This window comes from Stenella coeruleoalba (assembly GCF_951394435.1).
Source record: "Stenella coeruleoalba genome assembly, chromosome: 3".
Classification (NCBI taxonomy): domain Eukaryota; kingdom Metazoa; phylum Chordata; class Mammalia; order Artiodactyla; family Delphinidae; genus Stenella; species Stenella coeruleoalba.
The window spans coordinates 41,357,437-41,383,841 of NC_137148.1; the positions used below are offsets into that span (position 1 = coordinate 41,357,437).

Sequence of the window (26,405 nt, forward strand, 5' to 3'; positions counted from 1 at the left end):
TTTTCCCCTGGATTGACAACCTGATTGAACTCTGATTAACCTGTCTTCTGAGTTAACTCTCTACTGGTAAATAGCTGTTTCACATCTTCACACCCTGATCTTAAAATTCTCAGCTCTTTCCTCTTGAACTTAGAAATTCTTGGGTCAAGCAACCTCCTCTCAAACAATCTGATTTTAGGAGGTCATAATTCTCCCTAAATGCCACATATCTTATATTGGGATGAGCCTCTTGGTATGTAAGATTTACTCTAAATCCCAGGAAAGCTATACTCTCTGTGTGTTAGTCTACTTTTCATGCATTCTTGGGTGAGACATGACCTAGGGCCCAGTCCTACCCCATGCAGAGTAGGTCCTCAAAAAATATTTGTTGGATAAAGGAATTAGTGAGTAAAAAGTCAAGGATTGAACTCCCTCCACTGCTTGCCTCTGAGCACACAATACAGGATACACAATTAGATTCTACTCAGAAAATCACCTTCTCCTTGAGACAGTCTCTCAACTGAAAACAGCTAGTAAAGTTCAGGGGAAGAAGAATCTGTGCTTAAGCTAGGAATTTGCTCTTCATTACCACCCGCCAAACACCACACATCACTAGCCTGAAACTAATGTATAGGTCCCAGTCCCTGAAGCTCTATCTTATACCTACATCTCTCAACTATTACATCACAGAAGAGGCACAAACTAAAGCGTTTCCACCAAACTCTATGGTATCCGCTCCATTGTAATGTCCATTTCAACAATTGCCAGGGTACACACAGTTCTTTCAGCAAAATTAAACCTTGGGAACAGACAGATTCCCACCTTATACACCCCGTCCTCTAATTTGATCTTTTGAATTGTACTGATTTTCAATGGCACAGAGTCAAGATTATAATAAATTCCTTGATGTGTTCGCTTTTTAAAAATTGTCCAGATACATCCATTATTTATATCATCCAACTAAACGGCAATAATAAACACCTTATCAATTAATCAACAGTTTTGTATACCTGGAGGGTACTCAATAAAAACTTTGCATCTAGCCTAGTAATAATACATTTACTAAGTATCAACCATATTCAAAAAGAATAGAATTCTCAAACCATTCATTTTGATTCCATGGATGTTTACACTATGTCCTCTGAAGCCACAAAGTAATATTAAAATATTCAGTCTAAAAGAAGAGTCATAAAATTTTTGCATAGAAAAATTATTCTATTACAAGAACATTCATGTTTTATAATTTTTGCAGTTAAAATGACAAAACCAACATCAAAGAAAAACCAGAATTTATCAACCATGGTTCATTTTAAATATTAATGCTGTAAAAGTCAAAGGTAGCTATAAAACAGACTGACAGAAGTATACCTGTTCTGGATATAGCTCTTTAAAACACACACCTGAAAAGATCAGCCAATATATCATTAGATAAAAATAAGAAGGCATCAAACACTATTGTGATGGCATAAGGTTTGTGTCAATTTCATCAATCTAAAAATAGGTCACAGAATGAGCTTAAAAAGAAAAACAGGGTAAGGTCAATATCACAAAGTGATTAAAGAGATGGAAGAGAACTTTCTTCTAAGTCATTAAACTCACCAATATTATACTGAACTCCAGAGCACTTACCATTTTCCTGTGGCATTAGAGAATTTAGTAGGTTCACTGAATTGACTGATTTCTTTGTTAACCTATTTACATGGGTTAAGACCCTGACTGACATAAAACACAACCAAAAAAAAACCCCAGACAGAGAGTGTAATGAAAGACTGAGTGATGTATAGTTTGGGGTGCAGCCTAGCCAATAAATGTGCTTGACCAGCAAAGAACCTATTGGCAAAGATTTATTATCGGAACAAATACATTCTAAAAAGATCTAATACAATAAAACCTGCAGTATGAATACAAACTACGCTAAAATACAGTTCTTTGCCCTGCATAACACATAGCTTATTTTTTATGATTATATTAAAACTCTCTTCATTTTGTTCATTGAAGAATAAGTTTCATTAGCTAAGTAAAACCAAAGAGTACAGTGTATGAAATGGCATTAGTAGTGTAGTGCTTTAATCCACACAAAACAAAGTTTATGTTACTTAGAACTCTTCAACTACCTTTAAAATATATATAAAGAAAAGGAAATATTTCTAGGAAATGTATTATCAAGAGAAAAGGTAAAAATGAACCACCTCTGAGAATAATACATCATCATTATGTTTTAATTATATGTAACACATTAATATGAACTTAGTAAAAGCTAGAGCCAGACATATAAGTGATCTTAAATGATATACCTCCAAGTTCTTTTACATTCAAGATGGCATTCTGGAATGGCACTGCTTTTATACTAAAACCTACAATTAGAAAACAGAAAAGAAAGAATTAGCAACTGAAGTTTTAAAAATGTATAAAATGCTCAAATGCTCTTTTTTAGGCATATTAAGAGTTATTTTTCATAGTTCATATTTACACCAGAAACACATAATTTCCAAGACAAATGGTTAACCCAGTATTATCTTCTACCATTTTGCAAAACAGTTGTATGTTACAGCAAAATATAACCCTTTTCTTCAAAATATTGCCTCATTCTTTAATACATAATGCCACTTTGTAAATTTTATCAGTTGTGAGAAAGACACTTGGAAGTATAGAGAAACTTCAAAGAAAATATTAAATCTATCAGGACCTTTGCATCTAATTCCTAAGGTTTATCTTCCCTCACATATAACTTAGCAACCCTAGAGACTAAGGTATCAAAATTATAACTATCTTATATTGAATTACATAGTATTTATGTTAGCATTTTCTTTCAAGGACATGGTTAAAGTCATACATAAATTTTTCTTAAAAGTACAATCATAATTACCCATTTATGCATTTTATAATGCATGTAATAAATGACTTCTATTATAAAAGTATATTCAGAGTATAGTACTATGATTAATTCTGTATTTAGGACTTAATTATCATCATCTAAGTCAATCAATTCAGGTGTGACATATGTGAGTGTGCGTTTACCTATACACAGACACACACACAAATATATACACTAAATATTTCTGAAATGATCCACAAGAAACTGGAACATGTAATGACTCTTGGGAGAACTGAGAGTCTTCTTCTGGAGGTCTTAAATAGAAGGGAGATTCTTTTGTTTCATTTGAATACTTTGCATATACAGGTACTTCTTTTTCAGTTAAAAGCTCTACTAATTTTTAATAGTTAATTTATTCAGTAATTTCCGAGCACCCAATCAATTTAAGGTTTTAAGCATTATTTGATATGTACAATTACAAGATAAATAAGACACGGTCTCCTTTTCAAGAAATTATCAACAGGGTGAAAGGGAAAACAGACAAATACTTTCACTGAAGCAAGTTATGATGGGTGCCTAGAAAGGTAAAAAGATATAAAGTACAATGTGTATAAGAACAATTCTTTTACATGGTTTTGCTTTACTTTATTACAAAACACGTTAAAATGTGCCTTATTATACTCCAGCCTATTATTACCACTCCTCTGTTGTATGCTGTCCCAGAGCTTTAAGATTTTATATATTACCTTCTACTTAAGGCAGTGAATATCATGTAATGGTTAAAAAGTGACTTTGAAGTCAGACAGAACTAGGTTTTAATAAGCTCTATTACTGTGGGCAACTTACCAGCCTTGGCTTTCATCGTCTGTAAACTGGGAATGATAGTATCTATGTCACAAAGTTGTTATGAGGATGCGATAATGCATGTGTTATCTTTATCACAGTGCCTGGTACAAATAAGCCCAAAATATAAGACTGCCGACGTCCTATTTCAGTGGATGCCATGCTGTTGATGATTTAATCATTAGGTACACATATCTTCTGCCTGCCTGAATATATTACAGACTCAAGACAGAAATGCTGGTGCTCATTTACGAAGTATTTAGTTGGAGCCATAAATGTTATCACTGAATGAAAAGTACCTTTGTTGGAGTGATGGAAGTGTAAACTGTTGAAGCTTTGTTGTCCAGAACATAAATGTTCATTGGGCTCTCTGAGAACCTTCCAAAACATACCCTTCCTATGTGGGTTTAATACAGACTGACACAGTGGGCGTAGCACTATGATTAACGGTGCGTGCAGTCACTGAATCTTAGTAAGATAGCAGGAGTAGGGGGCAGCTTCATGTGGCTGACATACCGGCATATACCTGGGTCTGCAGGAAAGCCTCTCCAGGTGTCTGGCCTCTGGGAAATTACGGAAACTCAGCGTCAATCACAATACTCCTGCTGGCAATGAAATTCGCCCACAGGAGACTTGGATGCTTGACTGTATCTACCTACCACACAGGGGTGTTACATGGATCAAAAGGCAATGATTGTGAAATCCTGAAAACGAAAACACTATGTAAGTGCTAAACAGTCTATTAGTGGTTAGGTTCAGGACAACCCAAGTATGGATTTTCCAGAGAAATGGGACAAACCCCAACTTTGAAAAAGAAATAGTTATGGAGCACATCAGCAATATTTCATCTGTTTTGATTCTTAAAAGCTGACAATATGCAGGCACCCAGAGGGAAGAAATATCCTTCTGGAAATTACCACACCCATATGCAAAATACAACTTTTGAAATGTATTGATCCAACAGGCAGGTTTTGAATTTTGAATCCTTACACAGACTTCATAATAAATTGACTACAAAAATGTCGTCCAATGTTCACTCTAAGCAAAGTAACCTAGCAATGTTATTTATAGGCATATAAATGTTCCTGCAGAATACTCATAAATGTTTTCTCTTCACACAGAACATATGTGGCTAGATTTATACTGCAAAGGTATATGCAGTCTTCCACTTTGCTGTCTTTGTATTATTTTTACAATATAGCTGTGGTAATTAATGTTCAGAGGATGAAGCCTAGATAATCAGTCCAGAAAATAAGAGAATGTACTATTTATGGAAGAGAAACAATATTTTTCTATTTTAGTCATTCTGTTTGCAAGGATTAAAAAGACTTAAAATGTAAAGACACATTTTCAGTTCACCAGAAGGGCAATCAAGAAGGGCAACCATCAGATCAATTGTATTTTATTCCTTTACACTGAGTTGGATGAGGTCAAGAAGGGAAATTAATATTTAGTAGGGTTACAAAGGTCAATCCATCAAAATATCTTTCTCAAAGGGTTGCTTTGAGGAATGAAAATCACTGGATTGCATGGGCTCTACAGTAAGAATGTCTGGGTTCAAATTCTGCTCTACCATTATTAACTGTCTGACTCTGAGCAAGTTACTTAATTCCTCTGTGCCTCAGTTTCCTCAGCTGTAAATGAAAACAGAAGGTAATCAGTGCTATAAAGTGTTTTGTTTTTAAATAAATAAAACTAAAAATTCAGAATACTAATGGTCATCAAATAATCACTGAATGCTTTCTCCCAATCAAAATCATGTGCGGCCTCAAGTTCAGATATATTATGAAAGCAGTGGTAAAAATAAGAGTTGCTGAAGAAGCAATCAAAACATTTATTGAGGACTTCTATAGACTAAATATTTGTGGTCCTCCTTAACACTTCTTTTCCTCTCAATCAGTCAATCAACCAATCCCCAAAGCCTTTAAATTTCACCTGCTAAATAGTTCTCAAAAATGCCTACTTCTGAGGGCGTCCCTGGTGGCGCAGTGGTTGAGAGTCTGTCTGCCGATGCAGGGGACACGGGTTCGTGCCCCGGTCCGGGAAGATCCCACATGCCGCGGAACGGCTGGGCCCGTGAGCCATGGCCGCGGAGCCTGTGCTCCACAACGGGAGAGGCCACAACCATGAGAGGCCCGCGTACCTCAAAAAAAAAAAAAAAAAAAAGCCTACTTCTCTTCATCCTCACAGCACAACTCTCGTCAAGCCACCACCATCACCACGTGGTGAGCCTCCTAACTAAACTCTGCATCTATTATTGGCCTCCTCAGTCATCCCCACACATTGGCAGAAGTGATTTCCTGAAATGCACTTCTGTTTACATCATTCCCCTACTTAAAAGGGTCTAATACCTTCTCACTACTCAAGGTATAGTTTGAAACACCTAACAAGGCCCTACCTGATCTGGTTCCCCTTTCCTTCCCTAGGCTTATTTGGTACCATCTCCCCCTCATTTATATTCTTCAGTTCCTAAAACAAGCCATGTTCCTTCCATCTCAGGGCCTTTGCACCTACTGCTCCAAAAGTGTGTATACTTTGCCCTTCTGGCAAACTCTTTACCCTTCAGGTGGTATCAGAACTTCACTTTGTCAGGCAGGCCTTCTCTGGTGTTCCTGAAATAGGTTGGTTTTTTTGGATCTGTGTGCTTGGGGCACTCAGCATTTCTCCTACATGACTTTCACGGTTCTAATTACATATCAGTTTATTTACTTGTTTTATGTTTGTTCCCCAGCTAGACTGCAAGGATTCGTAATAGAGATACAGTGTACAGTGTATCTTGTATGCCAGTGCTTGGTCATAATAGGATCTCAATATTGGTTTAAAGATCTGTGCTAAGGGTTTATATTTAGTCAGCCCTCCATATCCGAGGGTTCTGCATCCACATATTCAACCAAACAGACCAAAAATATTTGGGAAAAAAATTTCCAGAAAATTCCAAGAAGCAAAACTTGAATTTGCTGTGCCCAGGCCATTTACATTGTATTTACATTGTATTAGGTATTATTGGTAATCTAGAGATGATTTGAAGCATATGGGAGGATGTGTGTAGGTTACATGCAAATACTGTATTTTTACATAAAGGACTTGAGCATCCTCAAATTTTGGTATCCGTTGCAGGGGAAGGTGGTCACCAGTCCCCCTCATATACCAAGCGACGACTGTATTTTAGCTGTTACGACCATCCTTAACTTAATGAACTAACCACTGTTCCAGGAAGCAAGTGAAGTCTAGAAGGGTTAAGTGCCTAGCCAAAAGTACTAAATGCTGTATTTAAAACCTGAACTCAGGTCTCATCACCTGAGTCCACCAGAGCTCCACACTATAGCACCTCTTCCACATACCAACAAGATGATGGATTCAAAATTTCCAATTTTGAACCTAAATAACGGTGGAGCTGACTGGAAAAAATACACACATACCTAATAATCCCACTAATTATTTTCCCTCGTATTTATAAATAATCCAACACAAGGAATCTATTTTGATTCTTGTGTTCTCAGGTCTATACTACATTTCCTTATTAATGGAGTAAAAATAATAGTATGAGTTTAGAGAGTACTTTTTTAAAGACGTTATTAATAAAACCAGGAACTCAGGAGGGGAGGGAAAATGTCCAACTGACTCAGCCATGACAGTGTGCTCGCTCTGTTCCTTCTTCGAAAAAATAAGCATCCTCCGACGCTCTTCTCAGGAAGTCAGTGAGCTGATGGAACAAGAGCACTGTCCTAAAACCCTGTCACAGCTCTTAGACTCACCACGCACTTTTTTCTTTTTTTTATTTATTTTTTATGTTTTTACATCTTTATTGGAGTACAATTGCTTTACAACGGTGTGCTAGTTTCTGCTTTATAACAAAGTGAATCAGTTATACATATACATATGTTCCCATATGTCTTCCCTCTTGCATCTCCCTCCCACCCTCCCTATCCCACCCCTCTAGGTGGTCACAAAGCACCGAGCTGATCTCCCTGTGCTATGCGGCTGCTTCCCACTAGCTATCTACCTTACGTTTGGTAGTGTATATATGTCCATGCCTCTCTCTCGCTTTGTCGCAGCTTACCCTTCCCCCTCCCCATATCCTCAAGTCCATTCTCTAGTAGGTCTGTGTCTTTATTCTTGTCTTACCCTTAGGTTCTTCATGACATTTTTTTTTCTTAAATTCCATATATATGTGTTAGCATACGGTATTTGTCTTTCTCTTTCTGACTTACTTCACTCTGTATGACAGACTCTAGGTCTATCCACCTCATTACAAACAGCTCAATTTCGTTTCTTTTTATCCAGCTACTTTTTCTTGACTTTGAATCCCTCATCTGCAAAATGAGTGGACTAGATTAGCTTTTTAAAGTTTCCTCTAATGTTAGGATTCCATTATTTATATTAAACAAGGAGAAGGAAATAACAGTAACAACTGAGTCAACCATCAATGGCCTCCAGTATTTGGCTGAAGGCCTCAGGGGTAGGTCTCCCGACTCCATTCAAACAATTTGATGGCTAAAGCCTAAGTTACGTAGTCATTTTTTCCTGGCCTATTTAAGCTACATTAGTAAGACTGAAACCTCCCCTAAGATTTAACCCCACAAATTTTAATAAATATATGACTTAGCAACTCTTTGGGGAAATAATTGTTTGCATAGACTTTCAGCTTTTGTCTTTTAGTCCTTAAATCCAAAAAAGCCTGTGATACAAGGGAGATGGATTTGAAATTTTTTATGCGGGGAAAGCATTACTGGAATCGTAACAAAATTAGGTTTCAGAGGGAGGTTAGTCTATTTTTATTCATTGTGTGGAACACAGGACTATTTCGCTTGGACCTACAGACCAACCTCCCCCCTTCCCCTGCAACACATACACAAGCCTGCACACATGTACACAGGTACTCGGTGTGTGCTTCTGACATTCCTGGGTCACTCTAAGAACTGCTAAAGGGAAAGACATTCCACAGATCTGGTGGCCTTGACTTGGACCAAGGACATGATTTATGCGTTAGTTTTGTGATGTTTGGACAATGGTCCAGCGAAATTCTTCTAAATATCATTTCAACATCATAAAAGGAAATTTAATCTACCAGCATTTATAAAACACAATTCTTTAGCAGATACCAAATTCGACTTTCTAACTTATTTCTTCTTAACGTGTATGCAGCTAATACTAAAGTTATTAAAATGTCTGATTCAAATTTTCATAAACTTTTCTGTATTTCTTTCAAATTACCATAATTGTTTTCTATTTTAACTGACTGACATATCACTTGACAAATTTTCAAACATGGTAATATATATCCCTAGAAGACATTTTTCAACCTTTTTCAATTCCAAGTGTTCAATTTTCTCTAGATTGTTCTCTATGTTACAACAATATATTATCCTAAACCTTTAGACTCCATTCCTCTGTTTTAAAAAGAAAAAAAAGCGAATATTGTGTAATCTACAGGTTAACAATCCCTTTTATCAACAAATTCTTTGGGCATATACAGTCAAGGAATTCACTCTGGACAAAGTTCACTTTTGTTTCTAGACCAATGTGTAAGCTACTCAATTTTTTTCCTCTATCAGCAAGACCTGCTCTTTTCAGGACTTCTTGGCCCTTTGAGTTTTGACAATTTAAGTATCTTTTTAAAATTATGTCAAAGTAAAAGACTGCTGAAGTTAACAATCCAATAAAGTCTGTATTCCCTTTACTTCTGAAGAAAAGGCTGACATTCTTGCCTTGCTGAAATGGATAGACATACCCTTGTGTGTCATGTTTTCATTTTAAGGAACTAATTCTCAGTGTATCTTTTCAACTGTTCCAAACTCTTCCAACAAATATTTCATTTTTAATTGGCTTTATATTATCAAAACATTATAAAATAGAGAAATAATTTAAGAGAATAAAATTTCACACATAATTCGACCATACCAACAAAGCCCATAGTTACTTTTTACGTTTTTTTTCCCATTTTTGATTCAAAAGCATAGTTTTGCAAGGTTTAATTTTCAAAATGAATGTAAGTTTAATTTTCCTTGACAGAAGATCGTGTTTTCCAATATATGATCATTTCAACTGATGTACCACGAGTTAATTAACAAATTCCTTTAATATAGGACATTTAAATTACTTTAAAGTTTTAGTTATACAAAATGTTGCAAGGAATCAGTTTGTTCATACAGTTTCTTTGAAATTACACACTTAATGGAAATTCTTAGTGACACGCTTATTAGGCCAAGGGATGTAAATATTTTGGTAACCTTTAATTTATATGAATAACTTCTTTCAAAAAAAAATGGTCAACACACGTTTTGGTAAATTTAGGTATAAAATTAACATTTTCTTATTTATTTTCTAGTAAAGTTGAACTTCTTGTAAAGCCAAACCTTTCCATTTATTTGTTTGCCATTAATTCTTTTCCTGAATACCTTTGTGGACTTAGCTTAATTAATCAATTAGATTCTAGACACTACTTGTGAACGTGACTGAATTCTCTAAATGGGACTGTCATAAACTCTTATCTGTAATATCTGATAGAAATACTTCTCAACAGCATTGCTTTTACTTACATTTGTCATCTTAATCTTAGCTTTCCAGTCCTTCTAAACTTTTATGTAGTTAGCTCCCTTGCTCGTTCACTTTGTACATTATTCTCCGTAGGACCTCCTTCAGCTATTCTCCCGTCCTCACATTGAATGTTCACATGCACATGTGGCTTTCTGACCTCCTCATTTCTTCTAGTTACCTTTTCTTGCCATTGGGTTTTGTCATTTATTTTAGGACCTTCCTTTTACCTCCTTTGTTCTTCTTCAGCTGCATACATACACAACAAAAAGGAGCCGGCAGTTGAGTTTGAACAGGCTGGCAATGTCCGTCTGGAACTCTGGTGAGGACTGGGTTTTGTGGGTCCACTGATAACTAAAATCAGCCTGCTTGGTTCTCCTCTGCCTCCACCCCTCCTCTGTCACCACTAATTAGTTTCTCCAACCTCTTGCCCACCTTCATTAGCTACAATAATCATACAGACTCAACCAACAAGCATCTACCCCTTCTCTTCTCTTTGCACCTCATGCCCAACTCTGCCCTGCCTTTATCCTTGCAAAGCCCTCTCAATGAATCACAGGGAACCTCACCTTTGTTAAGAAAAGTCTTCTCTAGCCGCCAACATTTTCTTACCCGCTTTTCCTTCCTTCTTATACTAGCAAACAGAGCTTTTCCTTCCCTCATCAGGGCCAGCCAGGACAAGCTTTGCTTCCTTATAATGCTTTTACCGCTTTACCATACTCACCTCTTAATAACTTCCCAGCTAAAGTTGTGACATCTGTTTCTGTGTCGATCTTTGCATTTCCATCTACCAACTTTCAGGGCATTTGCTTATCTATCTGAATGAATTCAACACATTTGTCCACCACTCTATCTGCTTCTACTCTTATAGACAACATTCTCCAAACTAATGATCAAAGCTATCCTCCAAATTTTCAGATCTCCAAAACTATCAGATCTAAATTCACATTAGCCATCACTAATTTGTTGGTATAAAGTTGTAGATCCCATCAAATTTTCTACATAGATGATCCTGTCATCAGCAAACCAAGAAAGTTTTACTTATTCCTGGAAAACTTTTCTTTCTTTTTCTTGTCCAATGCACTGGCCAGAATCTTTACTACAATGTTGAACAGAAGCGGTGAGAACAAACATCCATGTCTTATTCCTAATCAGACCAGGAATAAATTCTGTATTTCATCACTAAGTATGACAACAGCTATAGGGTTTTCATACATGACCTTTAACAGTTGAGGAAATTCCCTCTGTTCCTATTTTGGTGAGTTTTTATCAGAAATCAATGTCTTTTGTTTTTTTGTTTGCATCTCTTGAGATGATCACATGGTTTTCTTTTCTTAGCTTATTAATATTGTAAATTAAATTTACTGATTTTTGAACATGAAACCAACCCTGTATTCCTGGGATAAATGTTACTTGGTCATGACACATTATCCTATTAAAAATATACTACTTTAAGATTTGATTTGCAAGATTTTTGTTTATATTTTTGGTATCTATGTTCATGAGGGATATGGTATGTAGTTTTTTTGCAATGTCTTTATCTGGTTTTGACATTAAACTTGCTGGTCTTATAGAAGGAGTTGGAAAGTCTTCCCTCCTCCTTCAATTTTCTGAAAGATATTGTGTAGCAGTGGCATTATTACTTCAGATGTTTGATAGAACTCACCAGTGAAGCCAACTAAACTTCAAGTTCTTTTTCTTAAAAAACTATAATTTCAATTTCTTTAATAACTATAGATCTGGGCTTTCTATTTCTTCTTGAATGAGCTTTGATAACTTGTCTTTCAAGTAATTCATCCATTTAAGTTGTCAAATTTACTGGTATGAAGTTGTTCATAATATTCTATTATACTTTTAATATCTATAGACTCTATATTGATGTAATCTCTCTCATTCCTGATAATATAAATTAGTGTCATCTTTGATTTTTTTTTTCCCTGATCAGTTTGGCTAGAGTTTCTTAAGCTTTATTGATCTTCTCAAAGAAGCAGCTTTTGATCTAATGAGTTTTCTCTACTGTTTTTCTATTCCACTGATTTCCACTTTGATCCTTATTATTTCCTTTCTTTTGCTTACTTTGGGTTTGACCTGTCCGTCTCTTTTAGTTCCTTAAGGTGGAGGTTGAGGTCACTGATTTGAGGGCCTTCTTTCCTAATCCAGGGGTTCAGAGCTATGAATTTCCCCCACAGTCCTGCTTTAGAGACATCCCACAAATTCTGATGTGTTGTATTTTCATTCAGTATAAAATACTTTACAATTTCTCTTTTGATTTCTTATTTGATCCATGGGTTATTTAGAAGTACTTTAGTTTCCAAATATTTGGGGACTTTTCCAGAGATCGTCTTGATTTCTAATTCAATTCCATGTGGTCTGTAGTTTGAATACTTTTAAATTTATTGAAACTTGTTTTATGTCCTCAAATATGGTCTTATTTGGTAAATGTTACAAATGCACTTGAGAAGGTTCTCTGCTGCTGTTGTGTAGAGGGTTGTATACATGTTAATCAGGTCCAGGTGGCTGATAGTGTTGTTCAAGTCTACTACCTCTATTTTCTTCCTACGTGTTCTATCAATAATTGAGAGTACTGAAATCTCTGACTACAATTGTGGGTTTTGTCAGTTTTTGCTATGTGTAGTTTTGAAGTTATTACATACATAAATGTTTAGCATTGTTATGTCCTCTGATTCAAAGACTCTTTCATCATTATGAAATGAACTTCTTTATCCCCAGTATTGTTCTTTGCTCCAAAGTCTACCTTGTCTGATATTAATATAGCCGCTCCAACTTTCTTTTGACTCTTTCTTATGCCTATCGGCATAACGTATCTTTTTCCATCTTCTTACTTTTAATCTATTTGTGTCTTTATATTTAAAGTCAGCATATAGTTGGGTCTTGTTTTTTTAATCTAATCATATTCTCAGTCTCTTAATTGAGGAGTCTAGACCATTTGCATTTAATTTGATGACTGATGGTCAGGTTTGAGTGCTAACACCTTGCTACTTGTTTTCTACTTGTCCCATATATTCTTGTTCCCTTTTTTCCTGCCTTCTTTCTGATTAATTATTTTTTATAGTTCCATCTTATCTTATTTGTTGCCTTATTGGCTCTCACACTTTCTTTTGTTATTTTAGTGGTTGCTTTAGGGTTTATAGTGTATCTTTAACTTATCATAGTCTACCTTCAAGTGTTATTAAACTACTTCACATATAAGAACCCAACAATAGTATATTTCCCTTTTTCCTCTATGACTTTTATTCTATTGTTCTCATGCATTTTACTTTTACATGTTATAAACTCCACAACATACTGTTTTTATTTAAACAGTTATAAAGAGATTTAAATAAGAACTAAATCTTATATAATTATCCATGTAGTCACCATTCTGTTACTTTGCTTTGTATAGATCCAGATTTCCATCTGTAATCATTTTTCTCCCGCCTGAAAAACTTCCTTTAGCATTTTCTTATAACTTTGGTCTGCTAGCAATAAATTCTTTCACTTTTTTAATGTCTGAAAAAGGCTTTATTTTGAGTTTCTTTTTGAAAGATACTTCTGTTGGATATAGGCTGATAATTATTTTTCCCTTCAGTACTTTAAAGGTGTGCTCCATTGCCTTCTCCCTTGCATCGTTTGCAGTGAGAAATCTGATGTCACTCTTATCTTTGTTTCTGTGTAACATCTTTTCTCTGTTTTTAAGATTTCCTTTTTGTATTACTCGGCATTCTCCAGAGAAACAGAACCAATAGGATGTGTGTATACACAGAAAAATGTTTCAAGGAATTGATTCATAATACTATGGAGGCTGGCAAGTCCAAAATCTGCAGGGTAGGTCAGTAGACTGGAGACCCAGGAAAGAGCCGATGCTCCAGTTCAAGTCCCAAGGCCACCCAGTGCAGATTTCCTTCTTGCTCTGGGGAAGTCAGTCTTTTGTTCTATTCAATCCTTCAACTGGTTAGATGAGGCCCAACCACATTATATAAAGAAATTTACTCAAAGGCTGCGGATTTATATCTTAATCTCATATAAAAACGCATTCACAGAAATATTCAGAACAATGTTTGACGACATACCTGAGAACTGTGGCCCAGCCAAGTTGACACATAAAATTAACCATCACACTCTTATCACTGGCTTTAGTAATTTTATTAGGATGTAACTTGGTGTAGTTTTGTTCATATCTCTTGTGCTTGGGGTTCAATGAGCTTCTTGGATTTGTTGTTTATCTTCAAGTTTGAAAACATTTCAGCCATCATTTCTTCAAATATTTTTTTCTGTCCCTTTCTCCACCGCCTCACCTTGATAGATTCAAAGTTAGGTGTTGCCATATATTAGGTGACTTGGAGTTGTCCCACAGGTCACTACTGCTCTTTGCATTTTCCATTTTCTCCTCTCTCTCTACTGTGAGTAGTCCCGAATGCTAATGCCCGTCAAGGTCATTAATCTTTTTTCTGCAATGTCTAATCTGTCATTAATCCTATCTGGTATATATTTCATCTCATATATTGTAGTGCTCACCACTAAAATTTGTATATGGTTTTTTAGATATTTTGCATGTCTATACTTTTATAATAACAGTTTTAATGTCCTTCTTTGTTAATTCTAATCTTTGTGACAGTTATGAGTCAGTTTCAATTCACAGGTTATTCTTCTCATTATGAATCATGTCTTCCTGCCTCTCTGCATGCCTGGTAATTTTTGATTAAATGTCAGACATTGTGAATTTTACCTTAAGTGCTGGATAATTTTGCTTTCTGTAAATCTTACACAGCTTTGTTCTGGGGTGTATTAAAGTTTCTAGGAAACTGTTTGAGCCTTTTGTCTTATTAATATGATTTGCTACATGCGTCTAGGGCAGTGCTCAGCTTAGAGCTGATTCCTAAGGCAAAACCTTCCTTAGTACTCGACCCACTACCTCGTGAATTGTGACTTTTCCAATCTGGCTTGTGGTAACAGGCGTAACTCTCAGTCCTGTGTGAACACCAGGCACTGTTCCCTCTAGCCCTTTCAGATGGTTCTTTTGCTAGCCTTGAGTAGTTTCCTCATGTGCATGCAATGAATACTATGACACATACTCAAAGGAGACCCTCTACAGATCTCTAGGGTTCTCTCTCTGTACAAGTCTGTCCTCTCCAGTACTGTGTCCTAGGAACTCTAGCTGCCCTAGTCTCTCCAGCTCTCAGCTCAATCCCCTCAATGCAGGGAGTCCACTGAGCTCCACCTCACTTCCCACTGGAGCTGTGCCATGGCCTGGGAACAGTCTTGAGGCAGTAGGCTGGGGCAACTGTGGGGCTCATCTCATTTGTTTCTCATCTCTCAGGGATGACTAACCCTTGTTGCTTGATATTTACTTTCTTAAAAACTGTTTTATATATCTTGTCTGTGTTTTGTTCCCCCCTTTTGGTTATTTCAGGTGGGAGGGTAAGCCAGTTCTAGTTACTCTGTCTTGACCAGAATCAGAAGTCTTCACTTATTCTTGCACTTCCTGCCCTCTACTGAACATCTTCAGTGTTTCCTTCTTCCTGATCACCACCCTTACACCTCTGTCCACTAGCATGCTCACATGGCACATTTCCTTGCAAAAATAAACTCCTTCACCACTGCTTCCTGTGTTTCTGTCTTTCTGTTACCTTCTTAAAAGAGTAATCTATGTGCAATCTTAGCCAGGGGCCCAAGGAGTAAAATGGACAGTCTGTGCCTCATTCCCTCTGCATGCTCACCACCCTCTCATGGTTCATGTTAGTTTCTACCCCAACGCTCTACTGAAACTGGTCTACCATTGGTCATTAATGGTCACCACATCCATGGCCTCCTCTCAGATTTTAGACTTCGGTTTATATTATTTAATTCTGGTTCCTTTGATCTATTGTTCACATTTGACTTATATGATACTATATAGAACTGCCTGGTTTAGATTCCCTGTTTAATGCAGATGCTAGAATGTAAGCTCCAAAGGGCAAGGAGATTTGTCTAGTTCGTTCACTGACGCACCCTTAGTGCCTAAATCAGTGGCAATCATGTAACAGGCATTCAACAAATGCAGAAAGAATGAATGAAATATAGTTGGTGCTTAGCACTCTTCTCCTCCCTCTCTGCTCATCATCCCTCAGCAATCTCATGCAAATCAACAATTCAGTTGTATCTCAAATCTAGATCTCTTGCTATAAGCTCTCTTTAGTCAGCCTGTCTTTTGGCATTTGGATCACTGTTGAAAGTCCTGCCAACACCTCAAATTAGCATGTCCAAAACTAAGCTCATTATCTTGTATCTTAAAACTGTCTGTCACCTTCTTCCCACTTTTTATATTTCACTCAGTCACCAGCTAGAAGTCATATTTGATTCTTTTCCTTTCCTCTCTATTTCCCAATATCTTTGACAGTTTTATAGGATTAATGACATCTGCCTCTAACTCTCCATTCCTCACAGCCCCTGATGGATCACCTCTCCATGTTACAGGTCTCTCTCAGTAGCTTCTCTAGTCTCTAGCTTTGGGTCACAACTCATGCTATACCTCCATATCTTGGGCCTCAACCCAGTAAGATCACGAACTGTTCTCCAAATACACCCTATGCTTTCTATCCTTACTCTCCTCACCCCGTTCCTTAGATTCTCCCCATCATATGAGGCCCTATTTGAATGAGGCCTTCTTTGATCCCACAGATTAGAAATGATCACTCTTTTAACTTTCATATTTATACCATCAAGTATAGCACTTATTCTGTCTTAGCTCCTGGCATATATTAAACATTCAATAAATTTAAACTGTTTATCATGGTAATCCTACCCCAGGTATAAACTTCTTGATAGCCGAGACCTCCAAACAGGTCTCCAAAAAGGCACTGCGCCTGGTTCAGGACAATGACAACTCATAGAAGCTTGATATCCAAAATGTCAGCCAACTTACTAATTCATCAGAAAATCAATTAGCGCACAATGTTACAACGGGTTCCAGTAAGAGGAAAACATATTATTAAAAAATTGAATAAAAGCAAATATAGAACATATTGCATTGCAATTTATAAATAATAAATTATAAAATTATTTACAGATAATTTTGTACATTGTAATTCAAAACTGTGCTTCTAGCAATAGTGCTTCTCATTTCTACCTCTGATAAGTGAAGAACGGTATACTTGTGTTACTCATACATATTTTGAAGGAAGTTATTTTGCTTTAAAAGAATTGTTAAGTTAATAAAGTCTGCATATTACGTAACACATTCCTCAGAAGACGTCCACAGCTTTACAGACAACTAGCAAATAATACTCTCATCAGAAATTCTAAGGCTTGGGTACCACTAACCTTCATTTGGAGACCTGCACTGGCATCCTACCTCTGTCATTAACTGTGTGAAAACAGCCATATCACCATACCTTTGAGCCTCAGATGATTTAAAGACAGAATATGGAAAAAGAATCTTACCTGTCATAAAAAGCAGTTATGAGGTTCAGAGAGGTATGATATTTTATGTAAAAACATATGGATTCAATTTACTGTTGCAGGCTTATTCACTCAACAAGCATCTTAGCTATGTCTAAATCGTGTGCCAGGATCTGGAGGCACAAGCTAAATAAGATGCTCTATCTGCCCCTTAGCCTGGGGAGACAAATGTGTCAACAGCAGTGTCTCAGGCACTAAATGGTAGAGAGATAAACACTTCACAGTGGGAGAGCAGGGAGTTCTCAGTTCCATGTGGGGGAAAGGAAGGTAGTTAGGAATGGCTTCCTGCAACAGGCCACACTTGAGCTCTGTTCATCCTCCCTGTGGCCTCACCAGTCATCATGAACCCCTCAAGCTTTTCCTCATCCTTTAATCAAGCTATGACTCTGTTTCTTCACAGGTCCACAGTTTCTTATCTACAATTCTAAACTCTGAAAAGCCTTCAAAGCCTGCACTCTTCCCCTAACTTATTTGGTGGCAAAACCTGGCCTGAAATGAGGTAAGGCTCTTGGTCATCAATATTTTTCCTACTTACAGGAAATCCTAGTCAACGGTGTCACCATATACCCTTCACCTAAGCCAGGACCTGAGTCACCCTTGGCTTCTCTCTCTCCCTCATCCTCCAAACCCAACTGGCCAGCAAGCTCTGTCAATACTAGGCCTGCAATAAGTATCCTATCTATTCCCTCCCTCCTCCCTCCCCCTCTCTTCTCCCTCCCTCCCATCACTGTCTTAGTTAATGGCTAATGGAGCTTTCCACAGTTCAGCCTCAGCATCATGGCTAGCGTGATCTTTCTCAAATGGATATTTTATCACACAGTTTCTCTTTGCTTAAAGTATGTGCAGATGTCTCTGTGCTATCTACAAAGCTCAAATTCCTGAGTGTGGTATAAAAGGTTTGCCAAGATTTGGCCACTGCCTATCTCCTGTGACTCAACTCGTGGCATTCTACTAACCATGTGTCGCAGCCACTCGGAAATGTGGTTCCCAGGAGGTAGCAACCTGTTTCAGGCCCCTCTGCCTTCACACAGCTTCCCCTCTGTCCCCAAATCTTCTTTCTTCTCCCACCTCACTCTCTTATTCCTGCTTGTCTGCCAGGCTTGCTCGTCCTCAAGATCCAATGTAGAAAACTCCATCATGTATCATCCTCCCCTTCCCCCAGTCCGAGCAAAACTGATTGCTTCTCCTCCTTTGTGTATTTCTGGACACAAGCTTAATGTCTGTGTGGCTCATAGCCTGAGTCTCCTGGAGTGCTGGGATCACTGCTTATCCCCAGTTTCTAACACTGGACCTAGCACATGATAGGTGTTCAGAAAAGAAAGCTGTCTGAATGAACAATCTTTTTAAGTTTCCCCGACAATGTCCCGGCCCACTCCTTCCCTGTCAGTTCTCCCACAGCAGCTCTGGTTTTCACCTCCCATAATTTTCTCTAGTTAACACTTGTCTTTCTCGCTTCATTTTCAGAGGAAAAAGAGGACACTTTTGGCGAGTGAGAAAAGTTCTTGGTAGCACTTTGATACTCTGGGCCAGATAATTCCTCACGGAGGGCGCCCGTCCTGTGCACTGTAGGATGTTTAGCAGCATCCCCGGCCTCTACTCAAAAGAAGTCAGCAGCACCCTGCCCAAGCTGTAAGAACCAAAATGTCTCCAGACATTGCCAGATGTCGCCTGGAGAGCAAAATCTGCCCTGATTGAGAACCACTGCCTAGACTGACTTTTCTTGGCCACCTCAGGGAACATGGTAAACCTGATCAACGGTCCCTGTGCCCACCATCTTCCAGGGAAGAAGATTCAGACTATCACTTGTACCGTGTAGGGAGCGTGTGACCAACACGAGTAGGCTAGAGTGATACTTCAAGGGAGGAGGACGCTCAGTGGGCCTGAGCTGAACCCATCTATCACAGTACGAGAATTCCAGGTTGCGAGGTTAGTTTCTATCAACATCCTCCTGGCTTGATTTATTCAGTGGCACTGAAATGACCAACTAGAGGGATGAAGCGTGCAGCAATTTGATGCTATTAAAGCCCCCCTTAAATATAGTTTGAAAAACAGAGGATCTAAAAATAAATAATCAACTGACTGAAGCATTTCAGTGAAATGAGGGGACCCCACCAACAGCATAGGAAATGAGAGCATCCCAGGGGTGAGGAAGAAAAGGGTGAGAAGCCGGCGCTGTACCCACCTGTGGTCGACACCACGCTGTTGGGGCTTTCGCTGCAGAGCTTGGACAGGAGGCTGGTCTTGCCAGAGCCCGTGAGGCCTATGCAGACCAGGTCATACTCTGGGCGCGCAGGTGGTGGTCCCTTGCAGCAGAGTGCTCTAAAACACTGCCGAGAGAGGGGAAATGCAGCGCTTTTAAGCATGACTGTAGGCACAAAGCTTAGTCACATTTCAAATGACTATGTACTGAGAGGTAATTAAATAACCTATTGACCCTATGGAGGAAAGGGACCTTTAGAGTGAGAGACCAGGAGGACACCGCCTTGACGAAGCAATCAAAGTTAACTTCCCAGGAATGAGACCCACTCGGACTTGCCGGCTCCCCTCTTGCTGAGACGGGGGCACCGCGAGGGGTGCCACGTCATTATGCAGCTTTTCTGCCAAAAATGCACCACCGTCATCCAAGCACGAGGAAATCAGACGACACCTCCGCGAGGAGCATTCTGCAGGACAAGCAGCCTGTTCTTCTCTAAAACGTCAAAGAAAGACTGAGGAACTGTTCCAGGTTAAAGAAGACTAGAGAGACATAACGAATGCCATGCCTCCTGGATCGGGCGGGGGAAGAGACATCATAAACGACAGTGTTGGGACAACAGGTGACAGCTGACTAGAGACTGAATAGCAGAGCCTGCAATGACAGTATCACTGAAGGTTACAGTTTCTGAATTTAATCAGCGGACTGTGGTTACGTAAGGAATATCACTGTCCTGAGAAAACACATACGATAGTACTTAGAGATGAAGAGTCTTGACATCTGCAAGTAACTGGCTAAGAACATTTCTAAATCTCTATCTCCATCACCGTCTCCATGCCTAGATGGTGAGGAATGTGATAAAGCAATCATGGTAAAATGTTAATGACTGGGGAACCTGAGTAGAGTCTACAGGAAAGTTCCGTGTACTAGTCTTCCAGTGCTTTGATGTTATTTCAAAATAAAATGCTTTTAAAAAGCATTAAATAGAATTCCTGTGTATATCACCGCCATCTTGACTCTTGCTAAATCTTGCTTCAGGTCAACTGACCTCAGGGTACTATGAACTGCCGTTTGCTCTGCAAGGGTTAAAGACAAGGGGATTTGGGAGGCTGGAAGCCACTCATGCAGTTTTTGGTCTTTCTACTTATTTGACATCTACTTATTAGGGGCCATCTATGTGCCAGCTTGTAGAGTCCGAAGCATTTAGGACCTGAAAGATTCAACAGAGGAAGAGGGAGACAGAGAGGTAAGAGGGAGGCAGACCTACTGACTTCTGGGTCCTTTGGAGATCATGAGAGAAGAGACCTATAAAATGTCTGTGCTAATTCTTCTTACTCAGATGAAATGTGACGCCTAACTGGCTGTCATACTCTCATAAACCAAGCTTGATTATTCCTCACCCTCACTTCTCATATCCACGTTAGTCAACTGACAAGTCCAGTCCATACGACCTCTGAAACAGGTCTAGAATCTGTCTGCCTCTCTCCAGCCCAGGCCACCGCTGCCTGGACAACATCAACATCCTCCAATGGGTCCCAGTACATTCACCGTTGCCCCCTCTATTCTCCACACGGCCTCCATAATGATCATCATGGTCTACAAGACCTTCCATGATCTCTTCCACCCACCCCTCCAGCCTCACCTCCATGATTCTCCTCTTACTCTCCCTCTCACCCTCCCACCTCCAGTCACGCTGACCCTCTGGCACCTCAAGGCATTCAACATACGCCTCTCCCTCTTCCCTCCCAACTCTTGGCATAGCGAATGCTTCATTGGCTTTCGGGTCCCAGTTAGAGCACCCCTTCCTCAGGGCCGCCTGCTCTGATGCTAAGAGTACATTAGCAATTCATGTCAAGCTCTCACAGCACTTTTGTGAATTCAGCACACAGACTATTACAGTTTCTCATTCATCACCAGACTGTGGGAACCATATCTGTCCATCTTCATCCTAGTATCCACAGTGCTTAGCAGAGTACCCGGCATAGAAGCCACCCTCAGTGAATAACTGTTGAATGACGAATGAATGACATTTAAATTTCGCCTAAGAAAAGAGAAAAGAAAATGTAAAGGCTAGTAGGAAGCTTGATCTAGGCTCTCTCTGGGTCCCCCATGCTTCAAGAAAATAGTGTTAAAATAAAAGAAACGCTTGACTTTTTCACTGCTCTTCAATGCCAGAAGTTTTAGCCCAGTTACCAAAAGAGTGGTTTTGATGTGCACGACCTACTTTCTTGGTACGAAAGACCTTCTTTTTGTCCTAAATTCACTTGTCCTCGGCTTTTAAGGGGCTCTGCCTACTTCTGGTAAATTCTATGATTACCTAATCCATATTCTTCATGGATTTATTAAACTCTAATCATATTTCTTCTCCCCTGTTTAGAGCCTGAGGAGTCCTAATTATTTCAGTCTGCCTTCATATAGCAGCCCCTGCCACTCCTCCATCATATTCGTGACTCTTCTCTGGCCTTACTTGAGCTCCATTTTGCCTCTCCTACAAGATTAATGACTATGACAATAAAAAGCATTCTAGATGCCAATACATCTCATCCCAGATTCATATGAAGGCTGGCTGATAATGTCTGACCTTTTGCAAACTTTTTCTTACCCATAAAAGAAACAAGTCTCCTGGACTCATGATTAGAGTTTTCCTGAGAGACAGATGTATGTATGTATGTATTCCCTCAAAGACTGGCTAGCAGCCATTCACTGAGAAGAGCTCTGCCAGGTTCAACTATGACAGACAACAGCACCAGTCACACGGTGGTTTCTCTTACTGGGCTGCTGGGATCTTTGTTGGGGGGAGAGGGGAGAGACCCTATTCCTGCTCTGGACAGCACCACTCATGCTCAGCTCCTCTGCCAGAACTCCCTTGGGCTAGCTCCTGGCAAGAGACCCGTTCAACTACCCTGGCCCAAACTATCATCAGTCTTAAATACAAGATGAAATTGCAGGTGACTGATTGCTATATATTGCCCAGTTTCAATCATTCACGTGGCAATATTACTCAACATATTTTGGCCAAAAGTTCCAGAATTTCATTTTCATGTTTTTTGTAAACTCCAGAGTGTAAAAACTTTGCAGCCAAGCCCAATAATATCTACATCACCTGCTCATTTATTCTAGGTCACCTACGACATGTCTGACATAAAAGGCAATTTAGCAGTGACGTTCTACTCCACTCTCGTCTTTATCTCCTCTCTCTCTGTTCTCCCCAGTGACGCCGTCTCTACCCCAGAGTTCCAATCATGCAGATGGTAAAGGCATGTAACATGACATCTCCCCTCTCCCCCAGTCTCTTTCTGGAATTTCAGGCTCCATATTTCAACTGTTCTGAAAAAACCCAAACTAAACCAAATCTGAATAAAACAAAAGCCCCCCCCCCCTCCCCGCAAACCACAGTCTGTAAGAATGAGACATTTTGGAACATAAAAAGCATAAAGGTTAGACTGACAATTATTCTAAGACAGGATCTTTGAAATAAGTCACAGACTCTTGGAGTATTTATTTGAAATAAATAAATCCTATGGTTAACAGGGGTAGTGTCAGATTCAAGCCATAAAATGAGACTCTTAAAACTATGCTACTTCAAATGGGGGAAGAATGTTCATGTTTTTGGAGTCAGTTCCTAAAAACTGTACAGAGTTTTCACTTGGTTTTCATTTTAAAACTTAATGAAGCTTTGGATCTCATAGTCAATTTACTTAAAATTACTCATTTTGGCCTCTAGACTATACTGTACCAAAGTTCATTGTGTCTGTCTCCTACAGCAGCTCGTGCATTGTTAAGGGTAAGCCCCTTTCACTGGTGTACAATGCTAAACACAATGCCGTCGGCCGTCCTGACAGCAAGCGGCAAACTCAGGCTTCATTCCCAGGCCAGACACTGAGGCATTGTATGACTCCGTGCAGGCCCATAAACCTCGGCGGCTTCGGTCTCCCCACGATTAACCAGTAACGTTTTAACACTATCGGCCACTTCCTTTCTTTAGGAGGACATTATGAGGCAACAGTTCAGTGCATTATGCTATGAGAATACAGGTAAATAAGTGCCCATCTTCCTAAGGCATCTTAGGTGATTGTTAGCTTTCTTGGGCAAGGGCCTGGCAGCCCACCATACAGCCCAGACTGTGGTACTTCCCTTCCAGCAGCCCACAGCAGTCACCACATGCTCCAACCCATCCCAGTCCAACCCAAGACACTAAAGACACACAATCCTTACCCTTCACTTGCAGCAGGCAATAGAGAACAGGGTAACTACGGCGGGTGGGGGGGGCAGGGGAAGATGGCATCAGACAACCAAGGTCACAGCCTCTGTTGCCTAGATTGCTTTAGTTCACAGGTCTTTTCACATAGGGTCCGTTATGACTTGCTCCTTTCCAAAAGAACCCAGTGTCTCTCTCTTATCATGTCAGGATGCAGGATGTTACCCCCCAGCATGCATCCATAATCTTCTACCAACACTGTATGTGAGGAAACAGTGTGTCAATATCTTGAGAGAGGGCCAAGACCGGAATCACCAGTAGTAACTCTGTGTCGTAGACTTTGGACAAATTGTATAACCCTTAGCTAAAAGGCGGATTAGCCAAAAAGCCCAAGCAAAACCTTAGGAATATTTGCTTGAAGGAGTATGATCACATGTATCAGGAAAAAAAATAAGCAAAAGATTAAATTGCAAGTATTTCAGTCTAGTGGTCTAGCACCAAGGCAGCAAGATTATCTTAAAATGTCCCCATTTCTGTTGGGGACAGCGCCAGACATCGGTAGGTCTGTCGAGCACTGTACACTGCAGGACTCAGTGAATAACTACTCAACAAATTGACGCTGTAAAGCACTAATGAAGCACTTGACTGTATATCGCACTTCCCTCTACATGTCCACCTTAATGATGCCAGCCACCCTCCAGATCACTCTCTAGTCCCTCAAACAGTCTGAGCACTTCGTGTTTCTGTGCCACCCGGGTCCTGTGCACTCAAGAGGAAATCTCCCCTCTTTTCTACTTGGCAAATTCCCATTCAAAGTTCTGCTCAGACGGCACCTCCTCCGGAAAGTCTCCCATTCCCCTGGCGAGAACTATTCCTTTCTTCCACTCTTTGGTCCTTTACCACACTTCTAGCGCTGCAGTGAGTATTATGCCCCGTGCATTTTTTACTGACTGTAAGAATTATTAGATGACAGAATTATGCACACTGACCCAAAGACATATTCATCCTTGGTCTGACTGTTGGTTCAAAAAGTTTAATTTTACAGCTACCAAGGGTGGCCAGGCACCAAAGCAGAGGAGCAAAGCTGTCATACAATTCACCATTCTAGACAGAGTCCTGCTCGAAATCTTCCCCCTCTGGCACTGGCCCCTGCATTGCCCACATCTCCTACCATTCCGTCTCGCTAAATCCCTAGCCTTTGGGGACATGGCATTTGTTTCAATTGACGCTCTGTTTTTCATCATGAATACATGATTTTATTCTGCGCATGATTTCAATTGGATTGAGGCTCTGTAGAGTTGCTGGAAAATTTTCTTCAGTCAGTGTCGGGGCTTCCCACAGCTATACAGTCACTGCCCGAGCCCCATACTACCTCTTCCTTATTTAAATACGGGTCTTCCCAAACAAAAACCGGAGTTTTCCTATGGCGGATGACCAGGTCTTTCCTTGGAGTCCTCAGGTGAGGCCTGGCACTGTGCTCAATAAATACTTGTCAGATTAACAAGAAAACAGTTAGTTGGTACCTAAAAGCAAGAGAAGTCACCCATGACTTGAAGTGGATATATTTCTTAGGTGGTTTGGTTTCAAAACCAAAAAGAGGCACCTATATATTCTGAACCTCACCAACTCTCACAATGACAAAAGGAAGTCAATTTCTAGAATGTTTTCTAACACTAAACATGTTCACTGAATAAAACATTAAGAAGCATATTAATATCCAAAACTACAAGATTTAAAATATTTTCCGGGCTTCCCTGGTGGCGCAGTGGTTGAGAGTCCGCCTGCCGATGCAGGGGACACGGGTTCGTGCCCCGGTCCGGGAGGATCCCACATGCCGCGGAGCAGCTGGGTCCGTGAGCCATGGCCGCTGAGTCTGCGTGTCCGGAGCCTGTGCTCCGCAATGGGAGAGGCCACAACGGTGAGAGGCCCGCGTATCGGGGAAAAAAAAAAAAAAAATCCAAGTCTATAATAGTCAAATATGGGTCTGTCTTTTGAAAATACAACCAAACATGTTTATAGGGCTTGTAAGAGCTGCTTAAGCTCTGGAAAAGACACGAGGAAGAATCGTGTCCTAATAACACAAAAACAAAACCCAAGATGGTCAGTACTATTAAGCACAAGATATAAATGATTTGTGTGTTAATTCACTTATAAGAACAACCCAATGAGAAAAAGCATCGATACTTTGCACTTTCCATTTTAAGACTAGGAAATTGAGGCCCAAAGAAGTTAAACTTGTTAAGTGGAACCAGGATTTGAACCCTGGCAGTCTGGCTCCAGAGCAATTTTCTGAGTGATGGGAATGAAAAGCCTCTAACAGCTGAGAGTGTGTCATGTAGAGGCGACGTTCGGGGCATTCTTCGTAGAGGGCAATGTACAGATACGAAAATATGCCAGAGTTTGTA

The 26,405-nt window shown here is 39.5% G+C and overlaps 1 protein-coding gene across 5 annotated transcripts in view; it reads right to left on the bottom strand.

Annotated features, from left to right (window-relative positions):
- The window catches only part of ARL15 (ARF like GTPase 15), a 427,003-nt gene that overhangs the window by 271,641 nt on the left and 128,957 nt on the right, over positions 1-26,405 (bottom strand). For all 5 annotated transcript variants that reach the window (XR_013827558.1, XM_079916605.1, XM_079916602.1 and 2 more), the window contains 2 exons: positions 19,791-19,935; positions 2,274-2,333 (listed from right to left, as the gene is read on the bottom strand). Coding sequence is in view for 4 of the 5 variants with exons in the window: in XM_079916605.1 (XP_079772731.1) it covers positions 2,274-2,333; positions 19,791-19,935 (205 nt within the window). In the remaining variant the exon portion in view is untranslated. The remainder of the gene's footprint in view (positions 1-2,273; positions 2,334-19,790; positions 19,936-26,405) is intronic.